We start from the raw sequence: 24,038 nt of genomic DNA, 5'->3' as shown, positions 1-24,038 counted from the left end.
TGAGCCACACTCTTTCCATTATTAACCAGACTTTGATTGGATTTTTAAAGTAACAGCAGCATCTTTTCATCTCTGAAGTGCTGAGAGTTTTGCTTCCATAATAGACTGGGATCTCTTTCCCACTGAACATAGGAACATAGGGAGCTGCCTTATACCGAGTCAGACCATTGGTCCATCTAGCTCAGTATTGTCTACACAGACTGGCAGTGGCTTCTCCAAGATTGCAGGCAAAACAGGAGTCTCTCTCGTCCCTATCTTGGAGGTGCCAGACTTGGAATGTTCTGCATGCAAGCAGGCAGGTGCTCTTTCCAGAGCAGCCCCATCCCCTGAGGGGAATATCTTACAGTGCTCACACATGCCTCCCATTCAAATGCAAAGCAGGGACCATTCATGTTTGCTACCACAAGTTCAGCTCTGTATCCTCAAACCAGAGCAGGCTGGTAATTCAATCCCATGAACTAGCCTGAGTAGCTCAAGTAAAAGCCAGAGCTCTGCACTTCTTGGCTGGCTGGCTGGCTGGCTGGCTGGCGAACCCTAGGGCCAGCCCTGCATATGTCCCATCAAGAACATATTTTCAGGTGGCACAAGGGATTGAAGAGGTAAGGAGGATCCATGAAAATAATCCTTTATGTGAATGAAACCAAGATGATCAGGGGCCTAGAGCACCTTTCTTATGAGGCAAGACTACAACATCTGGGGCTTTTTAGTTTAGAAAAAAGACAACTGCGGGGAGACATGATAGAGGTCTATAAAATCATGCATGGTGTGGAGAAAATGAAGAGAGAGAAATTCTTTTCCCTCTCACACAACACTAGAACCAGGGATCACGCCATGAAATTGATTGCCAGAAGGTCTAGGACCAACAAACGGAAGTACTTTTTCACACAACGCGTGATCCACTTGTGGAAGTCTCTGCCACAGGATGTGGTGACAGCCAACAACCTGGATGGCTTTAAGGAGAGAGGAGAGCTGGTCTTGTGGTAGCAAGCATGACTTGTCCCCATAGCTAAGCAGGGTCTACACTGGTTGCATATGAATGGGAGACTTGATGTGTGAGCACTGCAAGATATTCCCCTCAGAGGATGAAGCCGCTCTGGGAAGAGCAAAAGGTTTCAAGTTCCCTCTCTGGCTTCTCCAAGATAAGGCTGAGAGATATTCCTGCCTGCAACCTTGGAGAAGCCGCTGCCAGTCTGTGAAGACAATACTGAGCTAGATAGACCAATGGTCTGACTCAGTATATGGCAGTTTCCTATGTTCCTATGTTCCTAAGAAGGGTTTGGATGACTTTATGGAGGAGAGGTCTATCAATGGCCGCTAGTCAGAGGGCTGTGGGCCACCTCCAGCCCCAAAGGCAGGCTGCCTCTGAGTACCAGTTGCAGGGGAGTAATGGCAGGTGAGAGGGCACGCCCTCAACTCCTGTCTGTGGCTTCCTGCGGCATCTGGTGGGCCACTGTGTGAAACAGGATGCTGGACTAGATGGGCCTTGGGCCTGATCCAGCAGGGCTGTTCTTACGTTATGAAACATCTGTCATTCATGGAACTACTGTCAGGATGCTGTCCATTGCTGAAGGTTCTTCAACTGCCTGCTGTATCATACATTCATTTACTTTACAGCAGCTGTTTCTCAGCTGACTTAGTGCTAAGACAGTTATTGTTCTTTTGCTAAAGTTATATCAGAAAAATATAATTATCCTGTAATGTGCTATTAACAGATTCAATATATATGCCACACGACTTCAGTATGTGATGGCTTGATGCCTTAGTGATAACCCACTCATATTCACTTACATGAGTAACTCATAGGTAAAGGTAAAGTGTGCCATCAAGTTGATTTTGACTCCTGGTGCCCACAGAGCCCTGTGGTTTTCTTTGGTAGAATACAGAGGGGGGGTTACTATTGCCTTCTCCTGCACAGTCTGAGATGATGCCTTTCAGCATCTTTCTATATCGCTGCTGCCCAATCTAGTACCAGAGGGGATTTGAACTGGCAACCTTCTGCTTGTTAGTGTGCCACTTAAGGTGACGTGACTCATACAAACAATATTTTAACAAGGCATTCCCAAAATGCAAGAAAAGGGAACAAAATAGGGGCTTTGATTTTATCAGGGACAGGTACCAGAAAATAGGGACAGGCCAAATTGGAGGTTCTTGGAGATCTGAAATACTAGGTGGCATTGATGGTGTCAAACGATGGCATAAAGAAGCTCCTGGTTCTGTAATATGACAGCAAAGAGGGGTCCTGAGGGGTAAATGAGCCCCTGGTGGCGCAGTGGTAAAACTGCCGCCCTGTAACCAGAAGGTTGCAAGTTCAATCCTGACCAGGGGCTCAAGGTTGACTCAGCCTTCCATCCTTCCGAGGTCGGTAAAATGAGTACCCAGAATGTTGGGGGCAATATGCTAAATCATTGTAAACCGCTTAGAGAGCTTCCAGCTATAGAGCGGTATATAAATGTAAGTGCTATTGCTATTGCTATTGCTAAAGAGAGTGCCTTCTCTGTCATGAACCCTGCCGCCTATTAAAATCATTTGGAGAGGTCCGGTTACAGTTGCTGCTGGCTCATTTGGTGGTGACTCGGGACTGGGCCTTCTTTGTGGCTGCCCTGGGGCTTTGGAATGCGCTCCCTGCTGAAATAAGAGCATCTCCTTCTCTGTTTGCCTTTAGGAGGACCCTGAAGATGTACCTATTTTCCCAGGCTTTTTATTTAAATAGAAACTTTAATAAGTTTTTATTCATTGTATTTTTATGTTTTATTAATTTCAACTGTTTTATATTGTTTTTATATTATGTTTTAACTTGTACATTGCCTGGAGATTTCTATATCAAGCAGTATAGAAATTAGATAGATAGATAGATAGATAGATAGATAGATAGATAGATAGATATGCTCCTTTCCTGCCAGCCAGATGTTCCTGCTGCTACTGCTGTAGCTGTGAGCAGCTCCAGCCCTTAAAACTCATGGAGGCTATAGCCCTCTTCAGGCATTAAATCAGTGAGAACATGGTACCTGCAAACAGTGCCCTAAGAATGCGCCCACAAGCCTCATTCCCATGCTGAACACATTTGTAGTATCTGTCCCTGGCTCGTGCTCAGCATCAGCAGCCAGATGTTTTCAGTCTGTGGGGGGCAGCCTTCTTTACCACTGCTGTGGCTCCTGGCTCTGCTCTTCTGAAGAAAGGGTAGTACCGGGGGGCAGGGGAGGTAGATGTTCTTCAGAGCCCTCTCCCCAATCCACCAGGTGTTCTTGCTGTCACTTGATGGCACGCACCACTGCTGTGCTTAGCAGATGATATCAATGGCTCCTCACTCTTAGAACTGAGAGCTCTGTTGGGTCCTATTGCCAGCTCATCCTCCTTTTCCTCTGTGCAGTAGACAAAATGACAGCCCTGCTTCCTCAAGCAGGCAAGAGAGGATGAGAGGGGCATGGGTAGGGTAGGAAAAGTTGTGTGGTGTTTTTTGTTAACCCATTCCTTGACCCAGGCCAGCTTTTGAATGGGGCTTTAGTTACATCATGTATTCCAGGCCTGGAGTAGAGGCGAGGCTAATAAACAGCCAGCAGCAAGAGCAATGAAAAAGCAGTCTGCACTTGCCTCATTGTACAGAATATCTATTTCATTAAACTATTAATATTCCTGATTCCCACTCCACTGCCTTGTCCTTGCGTACCACAACTGTTTCCTTTGGATTCTACAAGCTGCATCCCTTTGTATGGCAGTGTTCCTCTTAGAAACAAGCAGGAACCTAGCAGCTAGACCAGTAAAAGAATATTCTCTGATACATTTAATAGAATGGGTAGAACTATTCTCCAAAGTATTCTCTCCTGTGCTAAATAAAGCAGGAGAATATTCTTTTACAGGTCTAGTAGCAGCATGGCAACTCTAGACCTGGATAAATACTACAGATTATGTCTACAGTGTCAAAGGCAGAGGCTTAACAATAGGAAAGGTTTAAACATGGCAATACAAATTTAACAGAGCTGCAGAGAGTCATTTCATAGTTGGTTGTTGACTGGATGAGGTTCTAAAGGACTTTATTTTTCTTAACTCGAGAAAGGTCTTATGTGAACAAGGTATTTGTGAGTTATCCTGCTTATTGCAGGGGCAGGGAGTAATTAGGAGAAAGACTGCTGAGGTAATGGGCTCTCATTTATGCTTAGGTAGGTAGCAAGATGCCAAGCATGTGATACAAACAGAATTTCCCTCTGGGTCTTACCATTAAAACATTGTAAGACAACACTTAAAGGCTCTCCACACAAGCAGTGTGGAGAACCTGAATGGGGTTTGTGGGGAGAATGGGCTTGACCCGCTCTCCCCACACAAGAGCAGGAAGCCCTCCCTGGGTGGCCGGATCGTCCACCCAGATTATTACCAGCTCCATCATGGAGCTGTTGGGGCGGCGGGTTTGGAAGTCCCAGAATGACCTGTGCAAGTGATTCTGGGGAACTCCCCACTGCTGGGAGGCTTGTTGTAGCCTCCCCATCAGGGGTCTACTTATGAGTTGCTGTGTCAACACCTTTGGCCCGGTTTTCAGGCGCTTTTGCACCCAAAACCCAGGTTAAATGGTGGGCTCCATAAGTGGGCTTGCTGTCAAGCCTCCGCCGGGAGCCGCACAGCTCCTGTTGCTTCCCATTACTGGGAGATCGGATTTTTGCTGACTGTGGGAATAGCTAGACTGAAATATATGTTGCAGGATCCATAGAACTGAAGACCACTTTGTCGCTTCTTCCTTGTCCGCCCCTTTTGTAATATATTGCAATGTTATTTATTGTTATTTATTGCAAGTCAAGCCAGACCACTCCTAGACCTGCCATCTCAAGGACTCCCCTCAAATATGGGGAGTAGCAAATACTAACTTGGTATTCGCACAGCATTTTCAAGCATTCAAAGCACTCCTCATAACAAACCTGTAAGGTAAGGAAATATCATTCTTGTGTTGTAGCTGTTTCCAGGGTCTGCTGGACACGTCGTTTACTACCACAGTCTGTTTCTATGATTTGCTTAAAGTGGGAGAAATTAGTGTCAAATTGGTGCAGACCCATGAACAGCAAGAAAATACTTAAAGTCCTGTGGGATTGTGGCTGTGGTGTCGACGCACTGGAAGGAGAATCAAGAGACTGGAGGCATGACTTTGAAAACAAAATTATTTAATTGAGGGATAAAGGGGTACAGGAAATGAAAAAATGGGTGATTAGGCATATTGCCAAGTTGCTGTACTAAGAAGGGGATAGAGGCTTGAGGGAGGGAGAGGGTGTTTGTCATAGTTACCTGAATCTGTGAGAATCCTTCTCTCCTGGGAGCTCAAGCATAAAGCAAGCTTATTGGGGTGCACCTCGGCAGCATGGGGTGCAGCCTCCGATGGCAAGTGTGTGGCGAGTGTGGCACATGCAGGAGGCAAAGGCACTGACAAAAGCAAAAGTAAGGTGGCAGATGCAAGAGCAAACATGAGATTGCAGCAAAAGCGTGGCTCAAATGCAAGGGCACCCCGAGCAGAGTGCAGGCTTGCAAGAGGGGTAGGTGGCAAAAGCGTGATTTTATGTTTGAGGGGAGTTTTTATAGGCAAAAACATATCCTGAGGCTTTAATTGATGGCTAAAGGAGACTGGAAACTAGTCCCCTTCAGGGATTTCCTGATTTCAGGAGTTCCCGCTCCTGATAAGGCATGAATATTAGTTATTGATTAGGTTATGTCAGGTGGCTCCCTGTATTCTTCTATAGACAAAGGAAGTTTTATGAAGAGAGTGATTGTTAAGGCAAGCACCTGAATAGGGCTTTGGAGGAGGGCACATCACACATTCTGGAATATACCTGCTTAACTTAAAAGAAGCAATGGGGGCAAGAAAGCTTGTGCAACCTTGAGCTTATCATAGAGGTGAGAGGGCTTGCATCCCTTTTCCTTTTGTCTCTTTTCAACTTTAATTGGTTCTGTTCTATATCTCTCTCTACCTGTGCTCTAATGCAATCAGAGAGCGCCATTTCCTCTGGCTTGCTGAAGTCCTTTGCAAATGAACGTTTTGGAGAAACTACTCACCAGAACAACCTTTTGTCTGGAATGCAGTCGGCATTTCTTTTCCAAGCAGGTTAAGAACAGGAAAATGGCTGAAAGACTAGGTTTGAGAGGTACACTGAAGCACCCCCAAAATGGCACAGCAAGCGTGGCTAGTAACAGGTCAGCTGAAGCAGAGAGAGCAGGAGCTTGCCTAAGGCCACCTAACGAAAGTGTGGCAGAGACAAGATTTGAACCAGGGATGTCCTGATTTGCAGCTCAGCCTCTTAGCCACCATGCAACTCCTGCTATGGCTAATTCTGTGAAGCTGCTGCTTATGATAGGTACTAGCACCAGACCATCATGTTTCCTTCTGACACTGCACAAACATAACACAGGGAAATGCAGGAGTTGCTACAGGGCACCAACAGATGTAGCCACTCTGAGGCAGAAGTGAAGGGTTGGAAGAAGCAGATAGAGATGTGCACGGAATTGGGCGAGGGAAGTTCGAAGGCGGGGGGGGTCCTGATAAGCGTGGGGGAGGGTGCACTTACCCCTAACTCTGCTTTTCCCCTGCCAGTGCTCCATTAGCAAAGGGTCTGTAGGAGCAGCAGCGTACCTTCCTGCCATCCCGTTGCCCCCTGCCATCCTGTTGCGTCAGACCCTACATTACCAGAAGTACCCAATGTGCATGTGCGCATGTCACACCCGTGAGCGTGCACGTCATGCACCCAAGCATGACATGCTCTGGCATGTCGGGAACTTCCAGCGACGTAGGGTCCAATGAGGCAACGGGGGTGGCAGGGAGGTATGCTGTCACCCCGACAGACTCTTTGCTAACGGAGTGCCGGTGTGGGGAAAGTGGTGGGAGGAGTAAGTGCCCCCTCCTCCATCCTTAAAGTCAACCCCCTCACCTTCGAAGCAGTGGAACCGCCGGTTCCGTGCACAACCCTAGAAGCAGATTCAACAGAGCACACGAGGAGGCCCAGCTGGCCTAATATGGTCTGCAGACTGCCTACTGAGAAGCAGGAATACAAGGGGATTGTGTAATAAAGACAGTGTAAGAATTTCTGAAAGTGCATGCTTGACTTCTAATTTGTTTCCAAATGAGTTACTAAGATTTGATGGCACTGTGAGCCAATCTGTGCTCTTTTCTCCAGCAACTGGTCCATGTGACTATGGAAACAGCTACTTGCCTCTTAACCAGTCATTTGCAACCATTCTGTCTTTCTAGCACCATCATTTGATGGAAACAAGACTCTCAATAAGAAGTCCTTGGGAAACAGAAGGATCTTTCCTAGCAGAACTCCCCTTTTGGTCTTGAACCATTCTTCTTCTATTAATTTACTATGCCCAAAATCCTTCCACAGGATTTGGAAGGATATAATCCTTTAAACTTCAAAAAGTTTGTAAAATTTCCATTCCCCCCCCCCCCAATGATGCTATGCTTTGGTTTTTCAACTTCCCACTTCTGTTAAGTGTCCTGGAATTGTTGCTTTCCCACTCCCCAACATGGCAATTTATTAGGTAAAGGTAAAGTGTGTTGTCGAGTCGATGTCGACTCCTGGCGACCACAGAGCCCTGTGGTTTTTCTTTGGTAGAATACAGGAGGGCTTTGCCATTGCCATCTCCCACGCAGTATGAGATGATGCCTTTCAGCATCTTCCTATATTGCTGCTGCCCGATATAGGTGTTTCCCATAGTCATGTACCTTCCATTTATTCCCCAAACAAAGAGTGTCTTGATATGTTAAATATGATACATTAAAGTGGCAGATACAGGGGATTAGATTCATAAACTTTACCTTGTGTATCAGTACCAATATGATGCTCTTTTGAATTGCATTAAAATGTTTCAGCAACACATACCTGTCCTGGATTTTTGCTTTGTGTTTTATTTTAATGAAAAGATTTTTTTAAAGGCTATATTATTCTACTAAATTATACTTTTAAACTTTATGAAAGCTCTTACTTGTTATCAGTCTTTTCTGTAGGATAAAAAGTTGCCTTGTTTTTAAAGAAAAGAATGTGGTAGTGACATTTTAGGATACATTTAAGGATTAGAATACAAAACAGGGAGGCCACTGCAAGAGAAGAGAATTCAGGACATCTCCACATGGATTTTGTGAAAATCTTCAGATACAGCAAAACGATCTTGATAAATAAGAAGCATGGATTAGGTAAAGAGCAAGCTTCTTGTTTTCATATCCACCTGTAAACTGCAAAGAACTACCAGCCCTTCTAAGGATTCCAACTCCGGAGTAGCAGAGGCTAAACCTCTATCACCAACAGGTATCATGATCTTGTTGGGTAATTACATCAGGTATTAGCTCCTTCATGTTAATTCTTAGTTCTGCTTACAGGCACTGGAGAATGTAAGCTAGTTAGATGTGAAAGTGAGGGTTAGGGAGTAAGGAGTGTGACATGCTAGAGGGTAGGGCTAGTTTATATTTTACATTCAGTTTGCATTTCATTTGGTCCCTGTAGTTATTTCTGAGCATACTACTAAGCCCCTAAGATGGTCCACACAGGTTTCTGACCATACACTCAAAAGGAGCAGAGTCTCTTCCTAGCTAAAATTCATCCAAAGCTGCCATAAAGTAAAGCAGAAGGAGAAGAACCCCCTTTCCCATTGTAGTTCACTCTCTAAACTACCATCTGCAAACAAGGACTTGGTGTCCAACAGACTTTCCTAAACATTCTTCAAATACCACAGAACAGTTCACATTGGTAATGTTATCCTATTCCTCATCTTCCATTACATGATGCAGTTCTCCTCATTCTGCACTAGACATTCAGGTCACTTCTTGTGGCTTTGCACAAGTGTGCCAGGTGACAGCACACCACTTAGGACTTGTGTCCGAGTTTCAGGCTTGTGCTTTAAAGCGAATACAAGTGCTCGCACGGTCCTGCGGTAGGGTGCATTAATGAGACGGGAAGAGAGATGAAAGGCTTCTCGCTCAATATTTTCTGCCAGCGGGTGACCAATCTGAAAACAGAAAGTAAGAAATGAGATCCTTGCATTTAATAAGGAGACTAACTGTTTGAAATTGGAGGCTGGTTTCTTAATCAGCTCAAATTCAAGGAAATCCACTTCACATCACAAGTAAAACAGGAAGAGCAATTTAATTTCACTCCAGCAATTAAGGAACAAGGCAGTGTGGTCAGTCACTTTTTGCCAGCCCAACAGGAAACTAATCTGCTGCCAACCTGGGGTATCAGGTTCAAGTGCAATTACCAGCAAGGTAGCTCTGCCTCCAATAACACTCACTGATATAAGACACTTTTGATAGCGTTTCAAACTCAACTCCAAAACCAAATCCTAGATGCTCTAAGTACTTGGCAGGACTGACTGGCGGGGCTGTAAAGGGAAATGCAGACTCTGTGAGCAAGTGTAAGGAGGTGTAATTAAGAAAACAGAAAGGGAATGTTAATTATGAAGTTATTGCTTCAGCATGTGCCAAGCCATGTAATTTGGCACAGCTGAGACATCTAAATAAATTATATAGAAATAAATGAAAAGCAACTATTGCCTACAAAGAAAGCCCCCCCCCCTCTTTTGGCCATTAGTGCTAAGGAATTCTGTAGCTAGGGAGAATCCAGGATGTTAAACTATTACTAAACTAGCATTTATTTCACCTCCACTGTGCTTATATCTGCTTTCCAGTCTTACTTGTATCTTATACCAGAATTATGCTGTTTCCACTGAAACCTGTGGTCCCCACTCACATGCCATAATGTCCTGTCTCTGCAGGATGATGGATAAAAAACCCTTATTCAAAGCTCACTACACCAGTTCTTTGGAACAGCTCCCAATTTTGTTTCAGCTTCCGAAATTCTGCCTTCTTCACTTATTTTTATTCTCTGTTTACCTCAGGCAGCTCATGAAAATGCATACAATACTTCTCTGCATTAGTAGCAACAGCTCTTGTGGGAAAGATTCAAATAATAAGGCGACTGCTATTATATTCCCTACCAACTCTAGAGTTCAGCTTGGAGGAGAATGTTCTTGTGCTTGGCCAAAGATTATACCAATTTAATCTAATACTGCTGAGAGCTGGCTTGAGAGATTTCAGAAGAGGGAAAACCCCAGATATTTTGGGCTGTTATCACCCTGGTCAACCATTTGAAGTTTGTGCAGATCCCAATATGAGCAGCATTCCCTGTAACAGATAATTCCAGATGTTGTTGACTACAACTCCCATAATCCCCCGCCCAAGGCTATTGCAACTGGGGATAATGGGATTATCAAGCCAGAGGCTGCCGGTTCGAATCCCCACTGGTATGTTTCCCAGACTACAGGAAACACCTATATCGGGCATATAGGAAGATGCTGAAAAGGCATCATCTCATACTGTGCAGAAGGAGGCAATGGTAAACCCCTACTGTATTCTACCAAAGAAAACCACAGGGCTCTATGGTCACCAGAAGTCGACGGCACACATTACCTTTAGTCAACAACATCTGGAAATCCCTGTTACAGGGAACACTGAATGACTAGGATAACCACATGTTGTTCAAGTAGGGCTCCTGCATTCAACAGCAGCTAGATGTTAGGCAGAAGTTCAACTGGTATGCAAAATCCCCAGAATGGCAATGCTAGGGTTAGATGTATTACAAACTGCTTTGATAATTACAAATTATTACAAACTGCTTTGATTTTCACCCAATTTATTCTTGAAAACTTCACAAATTATTTCCACAGTCTATACTTCATTGTGTAACCTGTGAGAAGTACCTCACTTAGACATTCCTTGAAAGCCAGGGCCTTATAAAACAGGGGTGATGTCGTTCCTCCTAGCCTTAATTTTATTTTATTTTATTTTAACTCTGATTGTACATACAAGTCCTTCTGCAGATCCAAAATACTATAGTGGCCCCCAGGAGGAGTCCCTGGTTTCTAGGAATCTCCTCTCCCCAATACTTCCACCACTACTATGCATACTGTATTCATATACCCCTTTTCAATAAAAGTTCTCAAAGCAATTTGCATAGAAATATAGTAAGTCCCTGTCCCCAAAGGGCTCACAATCTAAAAAGAAACATCAGACACCAGCAAAAGCCACTGGAGGGATGCTGTGCTGGGGCTAGATAGGAACAATTGCTCTCCCCCTACTTAATATAAGAGAATCGCCACTTTAAAAGATGTCTCTTTGCTCAGTTAGCAGTACTTCTCCACTCTCTCTTCTCTTTCTCTCCTTTGTGCTGTTGTTTGCTTGCTATCTTGCTACTGTTTAATGTGTAAACTGCCCTGAGACATTTTTGGAAGGGCAGTATAGAAATCGAATTAACAACAACAACAACAACAACATGTGTCGGTGTAGCCATCTTTTAACATCTGCTTATGTACAGAAACAATAAACCCAGAGAACAGCAGCCACCAGCAGGAGCAATGGAAAAACAGGACAGAGACAGCACTTAGACATTCACTCAGGGCAGCAATAAGAATGCCCTTGAACTTGTGTATCCAGTCCTTTGGCCTGGATTCCCTAGGAGAGGGAGGAGCAACGCATGAATGTGTACTGTAGACAAGTGGACCAGGACAGTCCCCCGATTTAAAAAAAAAAACTGCCCCAGATCAACAACATCAAACACCTACCTGAAAGTCAATGTGCCTACCTGATAAGTTAAATTCAGTGGCCTATCTAGTAATTGAAAGCTGGGCACTTCAGCTTCAGAACCTAGCATTAGTTCCTCAGCAGAAAAGGTACACTGTTTTCTGACCAGAGTTGACAAGGACTGGGAACACATTACTTCAAAAACTTGGATCAGCAATTCTTGAGTGCCTTGACTTGCCATTTAAAGGATAATTAATGAATACATTAAATGGATAATTATTATGGTGTTTAATATAGCAGGCAAACGGATCATTAAGGCTTAGAGAGAATTCTTGTAGTGTTCATTACTTAAGCATACCACAGGGATCTGATATTTACCACCACTTTGTACACTATTGACCTTCTCCATGGGTTTTCACAATAAACTTTGATTTACAAAACACTTAATTACGGATATAAAGCCTGTATTGCCTGAAATACAGAACATCTAAAAGGCTTTAATGTAGATGTTGTATATACAATACTAAAAATAACAGAACATTTCTAGGTTTTTCTCTTTCCATGTATTTGAAGAACGACAGATAGAAAAAATTGATACATACTGACCATAAAACTTGGAGGGCCTCAAATTATTTTCTTGTCAGCTGCCCTCAAGCCTTTTGTTAACCTGGCCTTGAGGCATTGTTTAGGGCATGTGGAGGCACCTGCTGATAGTTGCTGGACTAAGGATCGGACTGCAATTCCTGTACATGAATATTTTTTATATCTGCCTCATTACAAACCAAAACTATGTTGGAGGGAAATTACAGGAAACATTCCTAATTTATTTATTTATTTAACATTTTATATCCCATTCTTCCTCCAAAGTGCCCAGAGCAGTGTACTACATACTTAGGTTTCTCCTCATAAAAACCCTGTGAAGTAGGTTAGGCTGAGAGAGAAGTGACCGGCCCAGAGTCACCCAGCAAGTCTCATGGCTGAATGGGGATTTGAACTCAGGTCTACCCGGTCCTGGTCTAGCACTCTAACCACTACACCACACTGGCTCTCAGTATATAAATATCTCTAATGATATTTTCAGTCATGGGGTTTTCATAGTACCTTTGTTATCCAACTACTGAAAAGTGTGTCCATTATACAAGGCCAAAGATGCAGTTTTACACACCATTTTTCCCTGAATTTTTACATTTAGCAATACAGCTCTTCTCTCCCTCCCATGCACACACAATCAACTGCATATCGGGACTCCAGGAGGCTCCCCCTCCACTAAAAGGACTCTCCCATAGAAGTCTCCCACAGAAGTCTCTCCCAAGGGAGACTCCTCCTCATAGTAAAGAGGAGGGGGAGACTATAGGAGTCCCCCATAGGAGTTTCCCCCTCCTCTTTGCTATTATCTCTTTTCTTCCCCCACATCCCCGCTGTTGCTGTTGAGTCAATATGCACTAGAGTAAAACACAGCTGGTTTTCCAACTATTTCTCTCGCAAGGCTCCTGTGTTTAACAACTAAGTAGCAGACCAATTTAACAGGTGCAGTTTTCCTCCATCACTGCAACTGCATATCACACGCTGTTAAGGCACAAAAGCCCTCCTAGAGAAAAAGTAGCTAAGTGCTAGTAAGTTAACCAAGCAACCTTTACCAGCTTTTTAAATAGCTGCCCATGCTCCACAGGATTCTTTTGTTTCGAATTTTTACTACTGTCTTCTTTCCCCAATGATCGCAAGCTGGAGAAAGATGAAACATTTTTAGAATGGAAATGCCTTCCATTGTCTCATTGGAAAGACAATTATCTCCTGAGTGATATAAGCCAGTTCTAGATTGTGCCAACTGGCTACTGCCTGTGATGTCAATATCTCTGAAACAGTTTTGCAACTTTAAAAAAACACATTATGATTAATGTGAAGAAGGTAAACACACAGGCAATGCTTAAAAATACAGACAGACTGCTGAAGCATGGTGGGAGGAGAAATGCTTATGGCTGAAACAGTATGCAATTTGCTGGTATGTTTATGTCATGCAAATGGCAAAGTCAAGGCTCACACACACGGTAGAGAACTTACAGCAACCACAGTATAAATATTATGCCTGTTTTTCACTCAAAGTCAGCGATTTTCAATTCTGAATCCCTAACAGCTGGGCTAAGCCAGTAAACCTATTTTATAAACAGAATATATTTTTTTTCCATATAAAGACATTAACTGATAAACAAAAAACATTACCTCCACCTTTAGAGCTTCAGCAAGTAATTTCTCTGCATTCTTTCTAAGGCTCTCTGTTTTGGGATCACTCCTCACTTCTATTGAGGATCTGTTTGAATGCTCCTTGAAGAACGTTCGCCATCCAACATACACATCTTTGGCAAGAGCAGCTACATCCTGGTCTGGATGTTTACGCATTTTATTCACAGTATGACCTTGCAGGAAGTGAGAAACAACACATGCTCTTATTACATGTTAGAATATGGTAGTGACAAGCTAGCTATGTGATGCAGAAATAGCCACTGCAGTCCATAACTAAGTACGTAGCACACAGACCTTTGTGGAATTACATCTTAAAAGAAGTTGTCAGAGGCAACATTCATATCTACCAATTGAGGAGACTGCATTTATTTTTTAAAATTAATTTATAATAACTGATTTACAAAAACAAGTCCTATTCAAAGATATAAAGTTACAACATGGGTTCTTATACAGGATAACTAATGCCACTTATCCAGTTTGAACTAGACAGTTGATTATGAATGGGAGACTTGATGGGTGAGCACTGTAAGATATTCCCCTCAAGAGATGGAGCCGCTCTGGGAAGAGCATTTAGGTTCCAAGTTCCCTCCCTGGCATCTCCAAGATAGGGCTAAGAGAAATTCCTGCCTGCAACCTTGGAGAAGCTGCTTCCAGTTTGTGTAGACAGTACTGAGCTAGATGGACCAAGGGTCTGACTCAGTATATGGCAGCTTCCTATGTTCCTAACATTGAAACAGAAAGCTATCTGGGGTTTTCAATATTAGTTTTGTCTGAAGAACTATTTAGATATGTTACTTATTCAATACAACATGTCAATGAGCTAGAGAACTTTGTAGTGAGCTCTGGCACAGCAGAGCATCAGATTCTTCTCATTTTGACAGAATATACCACTGCTAATGCCTAAGTGTTACAAAGACATTGAGGCTATTCTCATGATGGCGGGGGAAACTGGGCTAAAGAAGCCCAGCCCAGTTTTTCCCCATCGTGAGAACCAGCCGGCCAAAGTAGCACTCTCCTTAGCCCAGGTCAGCAGAGCAGGTGCTCTGCTAACCCAGGTTTCCTGATCGTGTGCTGCCACAGTGCAGCTCTGCGCCATGGCAACACACAAGTAGACCCCCGACTGGGAGGCTGCCAGCAGCTTCCAAGGCTCTGGGGTCTCTCCAGGATGCTTCTGGAGGTCACTTCTGGGGGCCACGCGGCCCCAGATCCCCACCGCCCAGGGATCCAGCTGCCCAGGGCTGCCTCTTGATCATCTGCAGGGAGAGTGGGCTAAGCCTGCTCTCCCTGCAGAACCCCCTCCGGCACTTCACACCAATCATGTGAAGTGCCTCACTATTTGTCAAAAGAAGGGTAAAGTATAGATCTTGCTAGGAAAGCTAAATGCAGTCTCCTTACTGAAAGGCAGTATACTGATGATTACCAGATGCTGGAATCAAACAACATGGGGTGCCTATCTCCCTCTTGCTGCAGCTGCTTCTGAGTTTCCCAAGGACATCTGGCTGACTGCTGTTAGAGAAAGAGTGAGGGACTAGATGGGCCCTTGGTCTAACCTAGCATAAGCAGTCCTCATGACAGACGGCCGTCAGATGATCTTCAACCATTTCCACCATCCTCAAATGCTATACATGTCTGAATTCTATGCCTTTGTAGCCTTGCTAATTAATGCTTTCCCCCCAAAACAAGAAGTGCCAGTCAGTACACAAAGGCATTTATCTGACCAAATGCTTCAACGCAGCTTAAGCTTTGCAGGAAATTAGAGAATCCTTTTTTCTAACGTCAGTACAAAATATTTTTGTCATTTGGGGGAAGAAGCAATTACAGTTCTTCAGTGTATTTGTAAATGTCTCTGTAGACTTAAGGTTGCAAACCAGCACAGTGCAAACTATTCTAAATAAGTGTTCAAACTGAGGTGTATGCTGGGATGAATGTGGGGGGAAAACAAAGACTGAATTCCTTGAGAATGTGTCCAGTTCAAGACTGGAGGCACTCACCATGTCCAAATAAAAGTCTTACCACAGAGAAACTAGCATTTATCTGTATGGTTTATCTGAGGGAATTTACAAAACATTTAGGAATTTTTCTAAGGCAAACAAGTGTTTAAAAAGATTTTTAAAAACCTGTTTATACTTGAATGCAAAGTTCAGTTCCTACAAACACTCTAATTCAAGGTAGAAAAGGCACATTAATGGACTGCCCATAATTAATACAATTAATCCTAGATTGTATAGCATGGTCACAGGAATCTTTATCTCCAAATCTGCTCTTGCTGTTTTAAGGTAAGGTAAAGTGTGCCGTCAAGTTTGACTCCTGGTGCCCACAGAGCCAGGGGCGTAACTATAATAGGGCAAGGGGAGACAGTTGTCTGGGGGCCCACTGCCTTGGGGGCCCCCCTAGAGGCAAGTCACATGACTGACTCCCCCAGACGCGCACCCACCCAGGCTTCCTTCAGTTGTATTCATCCTCCAAAATTGATGTGAGTGTTAAGACCTGGAGCTACCAGAACAGCAAGACTTTCTCTAGTACCATTAAATGACTTGCATCACCCACAATTTACAAAACCTTTAAAAAAATGATTTAGGATGATGTTCTATTGTGGCACATAGGTTATATTTTACTATGCTTTTTGTCACCACTATTCAGCCTCATTTAAGATTTCTTTACTTCATGAGATGAGCTTCAGTGATGGGGGGCCCATTTCAAAATCTTGTCTCTGGGCCCACTCCAGCCTTGCTATGCCCCTGCACAGAGCCCTGTGGTTTTCTTTGGTAGAACACAGGAGGGGTTTACCATTGCCGCCTCCTGCACAGTCTGAGATGATGCCTTCCAGCATCTCCTATATCGCTGCTGCCTGATATAGTACCAGCGGGGATTCGAACCGGCAACCTTCTGCTTGTTAGTCAAGCATTTCCCCGTTGTGCCACTTAAGGAGGTGCAGTTTTAATATCCTTCTTTTTCAAAAGGGTAACTGGATTTCTGAACCAATTTGGTCACTTTAAAAAAAAAGACTGTTTAAAAGATGAAGCTTGCCAAATTGGCTGGGAAAGAGAAACTCCATTCTTCTTTTCTAATGTGATATAAGAGGGGCCCATTTTTTTGTTTTCTATTGACAACCTTCTTAAAAAAACAGCAACTATAAAAAGTCACAGATTTGGTCACTCATTCCATAAATATTGCTGTCATAAGTTGAATAATGGCAGAGAATGGAGAAGTTGCAAAATATATTCAATGGTTACGTAAAGAAACTATTCCACAGCATCAGTCGAGTTCAAAATTACGCTATTAAAAACAAAATTGTCAGAACACTTAGTATTTTTAAAAGATCACTTCTGAAATGTCACAATTATTCCTAGCCACAATTCAGGCTTCCAATGAATAGGGGGGAAACAGATTACCTATTTTTGTTGAAAGTAAAACTTCCTTCGAGGGTATTTTCTTCCTTAATTCCTCTAAGGCCTCAATTAGATTCTCCTTAGATTGAACTGAAAGCTCTAGCATAGATTTCCATCTTTTTATATCTTCTACAACCACAACCCTCTAGGAAGGAGAACAATCATTAGGAGAGAGACACACACATATTTATTGCAAATAAACTTATTGTGCTTTGTGTCAGCTAATACAGCTCTTATTGACCTATGAATTATTGATGATGACAGGCAGTCAAGTACAGAAAACCTGATAATCCAAACAGATGAATACTTGTTTCGCAGCAAGTCCCTGATGTAAAGCAAGGGAGAGAAATCTAGAAACAAAATAAACTCATTAGGCTGCCATCTTCAATCCACTTACTATTCTGAAGTGAGTGCTTTGAGCATGTATTTCTCATAAAAACCTGAGAACACCTCATAGCCATATCAGCTATCCCAGCTCTTAATTTTCACTATCTCCTTATCCAAGGTACTAGCCAACGTATTCCGAGTGTCCGCCAGCACTTAAGTCCAGCCTGCCACCTCTACTCCCAAACACTTATGGTACTGAAGTATGTAAAAAGACAGGCAGTACTGTGTCGCACCCTCCCTTATCCTCCCTCCCAGTTTGCTGAATATGTCAGGAAGTACAGACCCTCCTGATTCTGCCCACTATAAACTAATTTTTCTCTTCACAATACTTCTCGTAATTACCAGGCTATATTATTCCTCATGGATTTCCTGCAGCTTCTCCCCCACTTTTGGCCCTCTCTTTCCCTTCTCCCTCTCTCAACACCAAAGTTTTGAGCATTTCTTCAAGGACAAGATCCAATATAACTATCAACCACACCCCTACCTTGCTTCTACCTCTTCCTAGGTCTCTGTATCTATTCTCTTCAATCCCTCGTCTGTCAGTTGGCTTGTCTGTCCACTGATCAGTCCAAAAACTTGCTCTCTTGATTCAATCACTCTCTATCTCATCACCTTTATCTCCTCTCTTATTCCTACCACCTTTTTGCTGATGCTTCCTAAATTTTGTATTAATGTATTTTTCTATCCAGTTTCTATTTTGCCAAAGTCTACTTCAGGGTGTCTCTAGGCATAGTATAAATGCTTCTTCAAACTTTAATTATGGAATTAATTCACACAGTAGTCTTTCCAGAAGGAAAAGACTTGGACAGTCCTCTTTGGAGTTTCATATCACTGGAACCAGAGATGTGGAGTGGAAAATTTCCCAATACTTCATTTCCCCATAGAAACCATTTTAGAAATTTTTCTAAAACATCCACGATTGATTGATTAAGTGCCGTCAAGTCGATGTCAACTCTTAGCGACCACATAGATAAGATTCTTTCCAGGATGATCTGTCTTCAGCTTGGCCTTTAAGGTCTCTCAGTGGTGCATTCATGGCTGTCGTAATGGAGCCCATCCACCTTGCTGCTGGTTGTCCTCTTCTCTTTCCTCCAACATTTCCCAGCATTATGGACTTCTCAAGGGAGCTGGTTTTTCGCATAATATGTCCCAAGTATGATAGTGTGAGCCTGGTCATTTGTGCCTCGAGTGAAAATTCTGGATTGATTTGTTCTATGATCCATTTGTTTGTTTTCCTGGCTGTCCGTGTTATCCTCAAAAGTCTTCTCCAGCACCAAAGTTCAAAAGCATCAATACTTTTTCTATCTTGCTTCTTCAGATCCAGCTTTTGCATCCATAGAATGTCATGGGGGAAAAACATTGCCCAGACAATTTTAATCTTTGTAGGTATAGACTAGGGATGTGCACGAACTAGGATGTGTTCTTTTACGGGCCGCAGGTTCGAACACAGGGCCGGTTCGAAGTTCGACGGAGGCGGGGTGCCGCTTTATGGGTGGGAGAGTGTGCACTTACCCCTCCCACCGCTTTCCCCCTGCCGGCGCTCGTTGCTGTTAAAAACCTTCGGGGTGGCAGCGTTCCTCCCTGCTGCCCCACTGCCCTCCTTGGCCAGAAGTGGCCAGAAGTATCGGGTGCGCCCACGTGCCCGTCTGCCTGCACACGCACACACGCAATGGGTACCCATGCGCTCAGTACTTACGGCCAAGGAGGGCAACAGGGTGGCTGGGAGGTACGCTGCCGCCCAAAAGGCTTTTAACAGCAACGAGTGAGGGGGGGGGGGAAGCAACGAGAGGGGTAAGTGCACCCTCCCCTGCCCTTAAAGCAGCACCCCCGCCGTCTTCAAACTGCTCAGCCGCAGTTCCGTGCACATCCCTAGTATAGACACACCATGATATTTAAATATCCTTTCCAAGGCCTTCATAGCAACCCTACCAAGTTCTAGTCTGCGGCGTACTTCTTCACTGCTGGATCCTTTACTGTTGATGATCAATCCTAAAGGACAGAAGCTATCCACCACCTCAATTTCTTCAATATCAATTCTGAGGCTGGTTGCGGTACCTGTTGTCGTTAGTTTAGTCTTCTTTACATTTTGTCGTAGTCCTATTTTTTTCACTGTGCTCCTTGATTTTCATTACTAGAGCTTGCAGATCATCCGCATTCTCAGCTATCAGAGTGGTGTAATCAGCGTAGCACAGGTTATTGATGTTTCTTCCTCCAACTTTAAAACTTCTTCTTCCAGTCTAACTTCTTTCAGTATATGTTCAGCATATAAGCTGAATAAAAAAGGAGAAAGTATACAGCCTTGTCTTACTCCTTTGTCTATCTGGAGCCAGTCTGTTTCACCATGTTCCATCTCGACTGTGCCTTCCTGACCTCTGTATAGGTTTCTCATGAGAACAATAAGATGTTCTGGGACGCTCATTTTCCTAAAGATGTTCCACAACTTGACATGGCCGACGCAATTGAAGGCTTTTCTGTAGTCAATAAAGCACATATTGACTTCTTTTTGGTATTCTTTGGCTTTCTCAATTATCCAGCGTGCATCAACAATGATGCCTCTTGTTCCTCAGCCTTTTCTGAAACCATCTTGAACATCCGACATTTCCCTTTCCACGCAGGGCTCTAATCTGCATTGGATGATCCCAAGCATTATTTTGCTAGCATGTGAAATTAAGGATATTGTGCGATGATTTGCGTAATCTATTAAGTCTCCTTTCTTTGGTATAGGTATGTAGACTAACCTCTTCCAATCTGTTGGCCACTGTGTCGTTCTCCAGATTTGCTGGCATAGTTTGGTTAGAGCCTTGACAGATTATTCTTCTGTTGCCTGCCATATTTCTATAGCTATTCCATCAATTCCTATAGCCTTCCGACTTGGTAATGACCGGAGTGCTGATCTAACGTCATCTTCCCGTACTATAGGTTATTGCAAGTAGGGAATATCTTCTAGAGTATCTTGGATGTTGACGTCCCTGCTGTACAGATTTTCAGTATACAACTTCCATCTCTGTTTGATTTTTTCTGAAATCAGTTACTGTCTGTCCTTTGGCATCCCTTAATAGTCCAGTGTACTATTTTATCATTATCCTTTCATTTCAAATAAGCTGACAGTTCTTCTGAGATTCTAAATATTCAGCACTACTGAATAGTACAATTCAAGGTTGGAGCCTCCTTCTGAGTTCAGAGATCTTTTAGAAAACTTTCCTTGTTTTTCTGTGTCTATTTCCATCCTCAGGGTCTTTACAGATGTCGTAGTACTGCTCCTTGTCTCTTCTAACAGCTTTCTGAAATTCCCTATTAAGTTGGCTTCTCTCCTCTTCTTGGCAATTTCCACCATCTGTTCCGACATCCATTTGGCTTTCTTTTGTTTCTTGGTCTTTGGCAATCTCTTTTCATATTTGTCCTTAACAACCTCTTTTATTTCATTCCACAGTTCCTCTGGTTCCCTATCAATGAGGTTTAGAACTTCAAAGTGGTTCCTGATGTTCTCCTTGAAACTGGTGGGTACATTCTCAAGATCATACCATGGAAGCTGGATAGCTTGGTTTTTCTGCTTTAGCTTGACTTGGAACCTGCACATGAGCAGTTCGTGATCTGTTCTGCAATTGGCCCCCAGCCATGTTTTTGCTGTTATAACTGAGCTTTTCCACCTCCTTGCACCAATAATGTAATCAATTTGATTTCGGTGTACTCCATCTGGTGATGTCCATGTGTACAGGTGCCGCTTTGGTTGTATGGAGAATGTGTTAGCAATGAAGAGATCATTGGTTTGGCAGAAACTAGTAAGTCATTCTCCTGCTTCGTTTCTATTTCCTAGGCCATACAGTCTGACTGTGTTTTCCTCCTTATCATTTCCAACTTTGGCATTCCAATCTCCAGCCACCAGCAGCACATCTTGCTTGCATGTTCTGTCAATTTTAGACTGAACATGAGCATAAAATTCATCAACTTCCTCTTCTTCTGCATCAGTCATTGGGGCATAGACTTGAAAAACTGTCATGTTAAAGGGTTGTCCACAATCTCTAATTGATATTAGTTGGTCACTGACTGCATTGTACCTATCATTGCTATATTCCACTTAGCTATTTGAAAAACTTTTTAAAAAAAATATGGTTTATTTGAAAGTTTATACAGTGTGAAAAAATAATATGGGTGAGTGTTTTAGTCTTCCAGATTTTTAGGTCAAATTACATGCCAAATCAGATCACAATCTATTTAGGTCATCAAGAAAATGTCTATAGTATTTATCTTTTTTCTCTTTTTAAAAAAAAGGAATGCAAGTGTATTGTAAATTGGGGGGGGGGGGCGGAATGGCATGGCAAATTTTTCCAGTTCATAAGTTTCTGGAAAATCTACTTCTCTGACTGGAACATGGTGTTTTTCAAAGTAAAGAAGCTGCTGCCTGTTTTGATAAACTTAATGTTGTTAAACTACACACTCAAGTGGTGGCTTTGGGACTACTACAGAGCCTCTCTGGCATATATAGTTTATAAACTGCAGTCACAGTGTAGAAGATAAATTTATGACTGCTCTAGGAAAACTTAATAGTTCACTGTGTGTGGAGGTTTTAGTTAAGAATTTTCTCCTAATCACTTTGAAGGAATATCCTTCTTTCATGTTTTCCCCTGGATGTACATTCTGTCTGCCCATCTCTGAAAACAGTTCCTGTGTTATTTAGAGTCTCAGAAGAACTGTCAAATTATTTGAAATGAAAGGATAATGATAAAATAGTACACTGGACTTAATGAAATTGCTGTCTTTGGAAGCATAACCATTCAGTGTCCTACCTTCAGAGACTCTATAGTGGCTTGCTTGTAAAACTTTTCTGCTGCATCTTTCTTCGTAGGCTGTCCTTCAGTTCTGGGTTTTCGTATGACAAAACTATCCATGATGCAATCCTTAAACAGGCAGAAACCAATTATCATAGCAAAAAGCCAATCTGAAGTAAAAAGGGCTTGGGGGAATGCTGTACAATGGTCTCTCTTCTTTTGTAAAACATCTGAGATTTATATTGAATTTGGGATTATAACTAATGAAATACAGTGCCCATTAGCATAAAGAAAGGAGTCGTTGATGGAAAGTAGCTGGGCACTCCCAGAGAAAGAGAGCTGGTCCTGTGGTAGCAAGCATGACTTGTCCCCTTAGCTAAGCAGGGTCCGCCATGGTTGCATACGAATGGGAGACTAGAAGTGTGAGCACTGAAAGATATTCCCCTTAGGGGATGGAGCCGCTCTGGGAAGAGCATATAGATTCCCAGTTCCTTCCCTGGCATCTCCAAGATAGGGCTGAGAGAGATTCCTGCCTGCAACCTTGGAGAAGCCGCCACTGCCAATCTGTGTAGACAATACTGAACTAGATGGACCTGTGGTCTGACTCAGTATATGGCAGCTTCCTACGTTCACTTAGGAGTGTACTCAGGATAAGGGAGTGTGCCTGGGGGGGAAATGTATTACTACACCAGGCATAGAAGGAAACTGGACATCCGATTATGAGCATTTTCAACCCTTCATGTTCAGCAATCATAATTGCTATGATGGAGGCCTGTGATTAATATCCTTAGGTGACAGGACTATTTTGGAATCATGCCTTGATTTGGAAATTCTCTCCTCAACTGCAGAAGTGGAAGGACCCACTATTATTGCTCAATGGTAAGAAGTGCTCACCTCTTTATTGTTACTTAGTAACAATACATTGGCTGAACCAGACACTCAAAACATATCCCTGGCCCTTGTGAAGAGCTAACGATATAGTTCTTCTGTAATGTTATGAATGTTAAGAATATATTTAATCTCAATAAAAGTTTAAAAACAAAAACATGTTATTGGCCCTTAGCTGTACCTTAAATTAAGGCCTGGGCTGGGACAGAGCAGAGAGCGGTGAAGAACATCCAGGATAAAGACTTGCACAGCCATAATAAAATACTAGATGTACACAAAACTACAGTATTATTCAAATACACACCAGGATTTGCACGAAACTGAACCGTCTCGCCTTCAGAGCAACTGACTCCCTTTAACTTCAATGGGAAATCGCTAATCACATCTTTTGGATATGATGGAGTGCCAGCTCCAAATTCACCCCATATCTTCCCTATTAAAACAGGGATAATAAATTATCTCCCGTCATAAACTTGAAACCCTGCATCAGTCGTAATTAGGGCAGGCTGTTTATTACGTGAGATCATTTATCCACCTTTGGCGAGTTTTAAGGGCAAGGCTCTACCCTCGAAACACACACGCTTCCCAATAGACACCTGCACTGAAAAAATACGGCGTGGGGGGCTCCTTTGTCTGCACGACGACAGCAGTGCCTGGGGCCGACACGAGCTCACCTGGGAGACAGCCTTGTCCGTCCAGGCTCCCTCTTCGGACTGGGACTTCGGATCGGGCCTCGCCCAGTCTCGTAGTCCCCCGCCCAAAAGAACTACATTTCCCGGCAGCTCCCTCGGCTCAGACTCGCCAAACTTCCGCGACCTCTCATTTTCCTGCCTC

At 43.2% G+C, this 24,038-nt stretch overlaps 1 protein-coding gene across 1 annotated transcript; it reads right to left on the bottom strand.

Annotated features, from left to right (window-relative positions):
• Window positions 1-5,124: 5,124 nt before the first annotated feature.
• Window positions 5,125-24,037, bottom strand: TCEANC2 (transcription elongation factor A N-terminal and central domain containing 2). Its single transcript, XM_053244769.1, has 5 exons — window positions 23,879-24,037; window positions 22,335-22,445; window positions 17,167-17,308; window positions 13,754-13,947; window positions 5,125-8,967 (listed from the first exon to the last, which is right to left on the bottom strand). Exons 2-5 carry the CDS (start codon window positions 22,434-22,436, stop codon window positions 8,779-8,781), a joined length of 627 nt encoding a protein of 208 aa, XP_053100744.1. The 5' UTR covers window positions 22,437-22,445; window positions 23,879-24,037; the 3' UTR covers window positions 5,125-8,778.
• Window position 24,038: the final 1 nt, after the last annotated feature.

This window comes from Hemicordylus capensis, chromosome 4 (genome assembly GCF_027244095.1).
Source record: "Hemicordylus capensis ecotype Gifberg chromosome 4, rHemCap1.1.pri, whole genome shotgun sequence".
Taxonomy (NCBI): Eukaryota; Metazoa; Chordata; class Lepidosauria; order Squamata; family Cordylidae; genus Hemicordylus; species Hemicordylus capensis.
The sequence above is the reverse complement of the archived record's forward strand: the minus strand, read 5'-3'. Positions and strand labels throughout refer to the sequence as shown.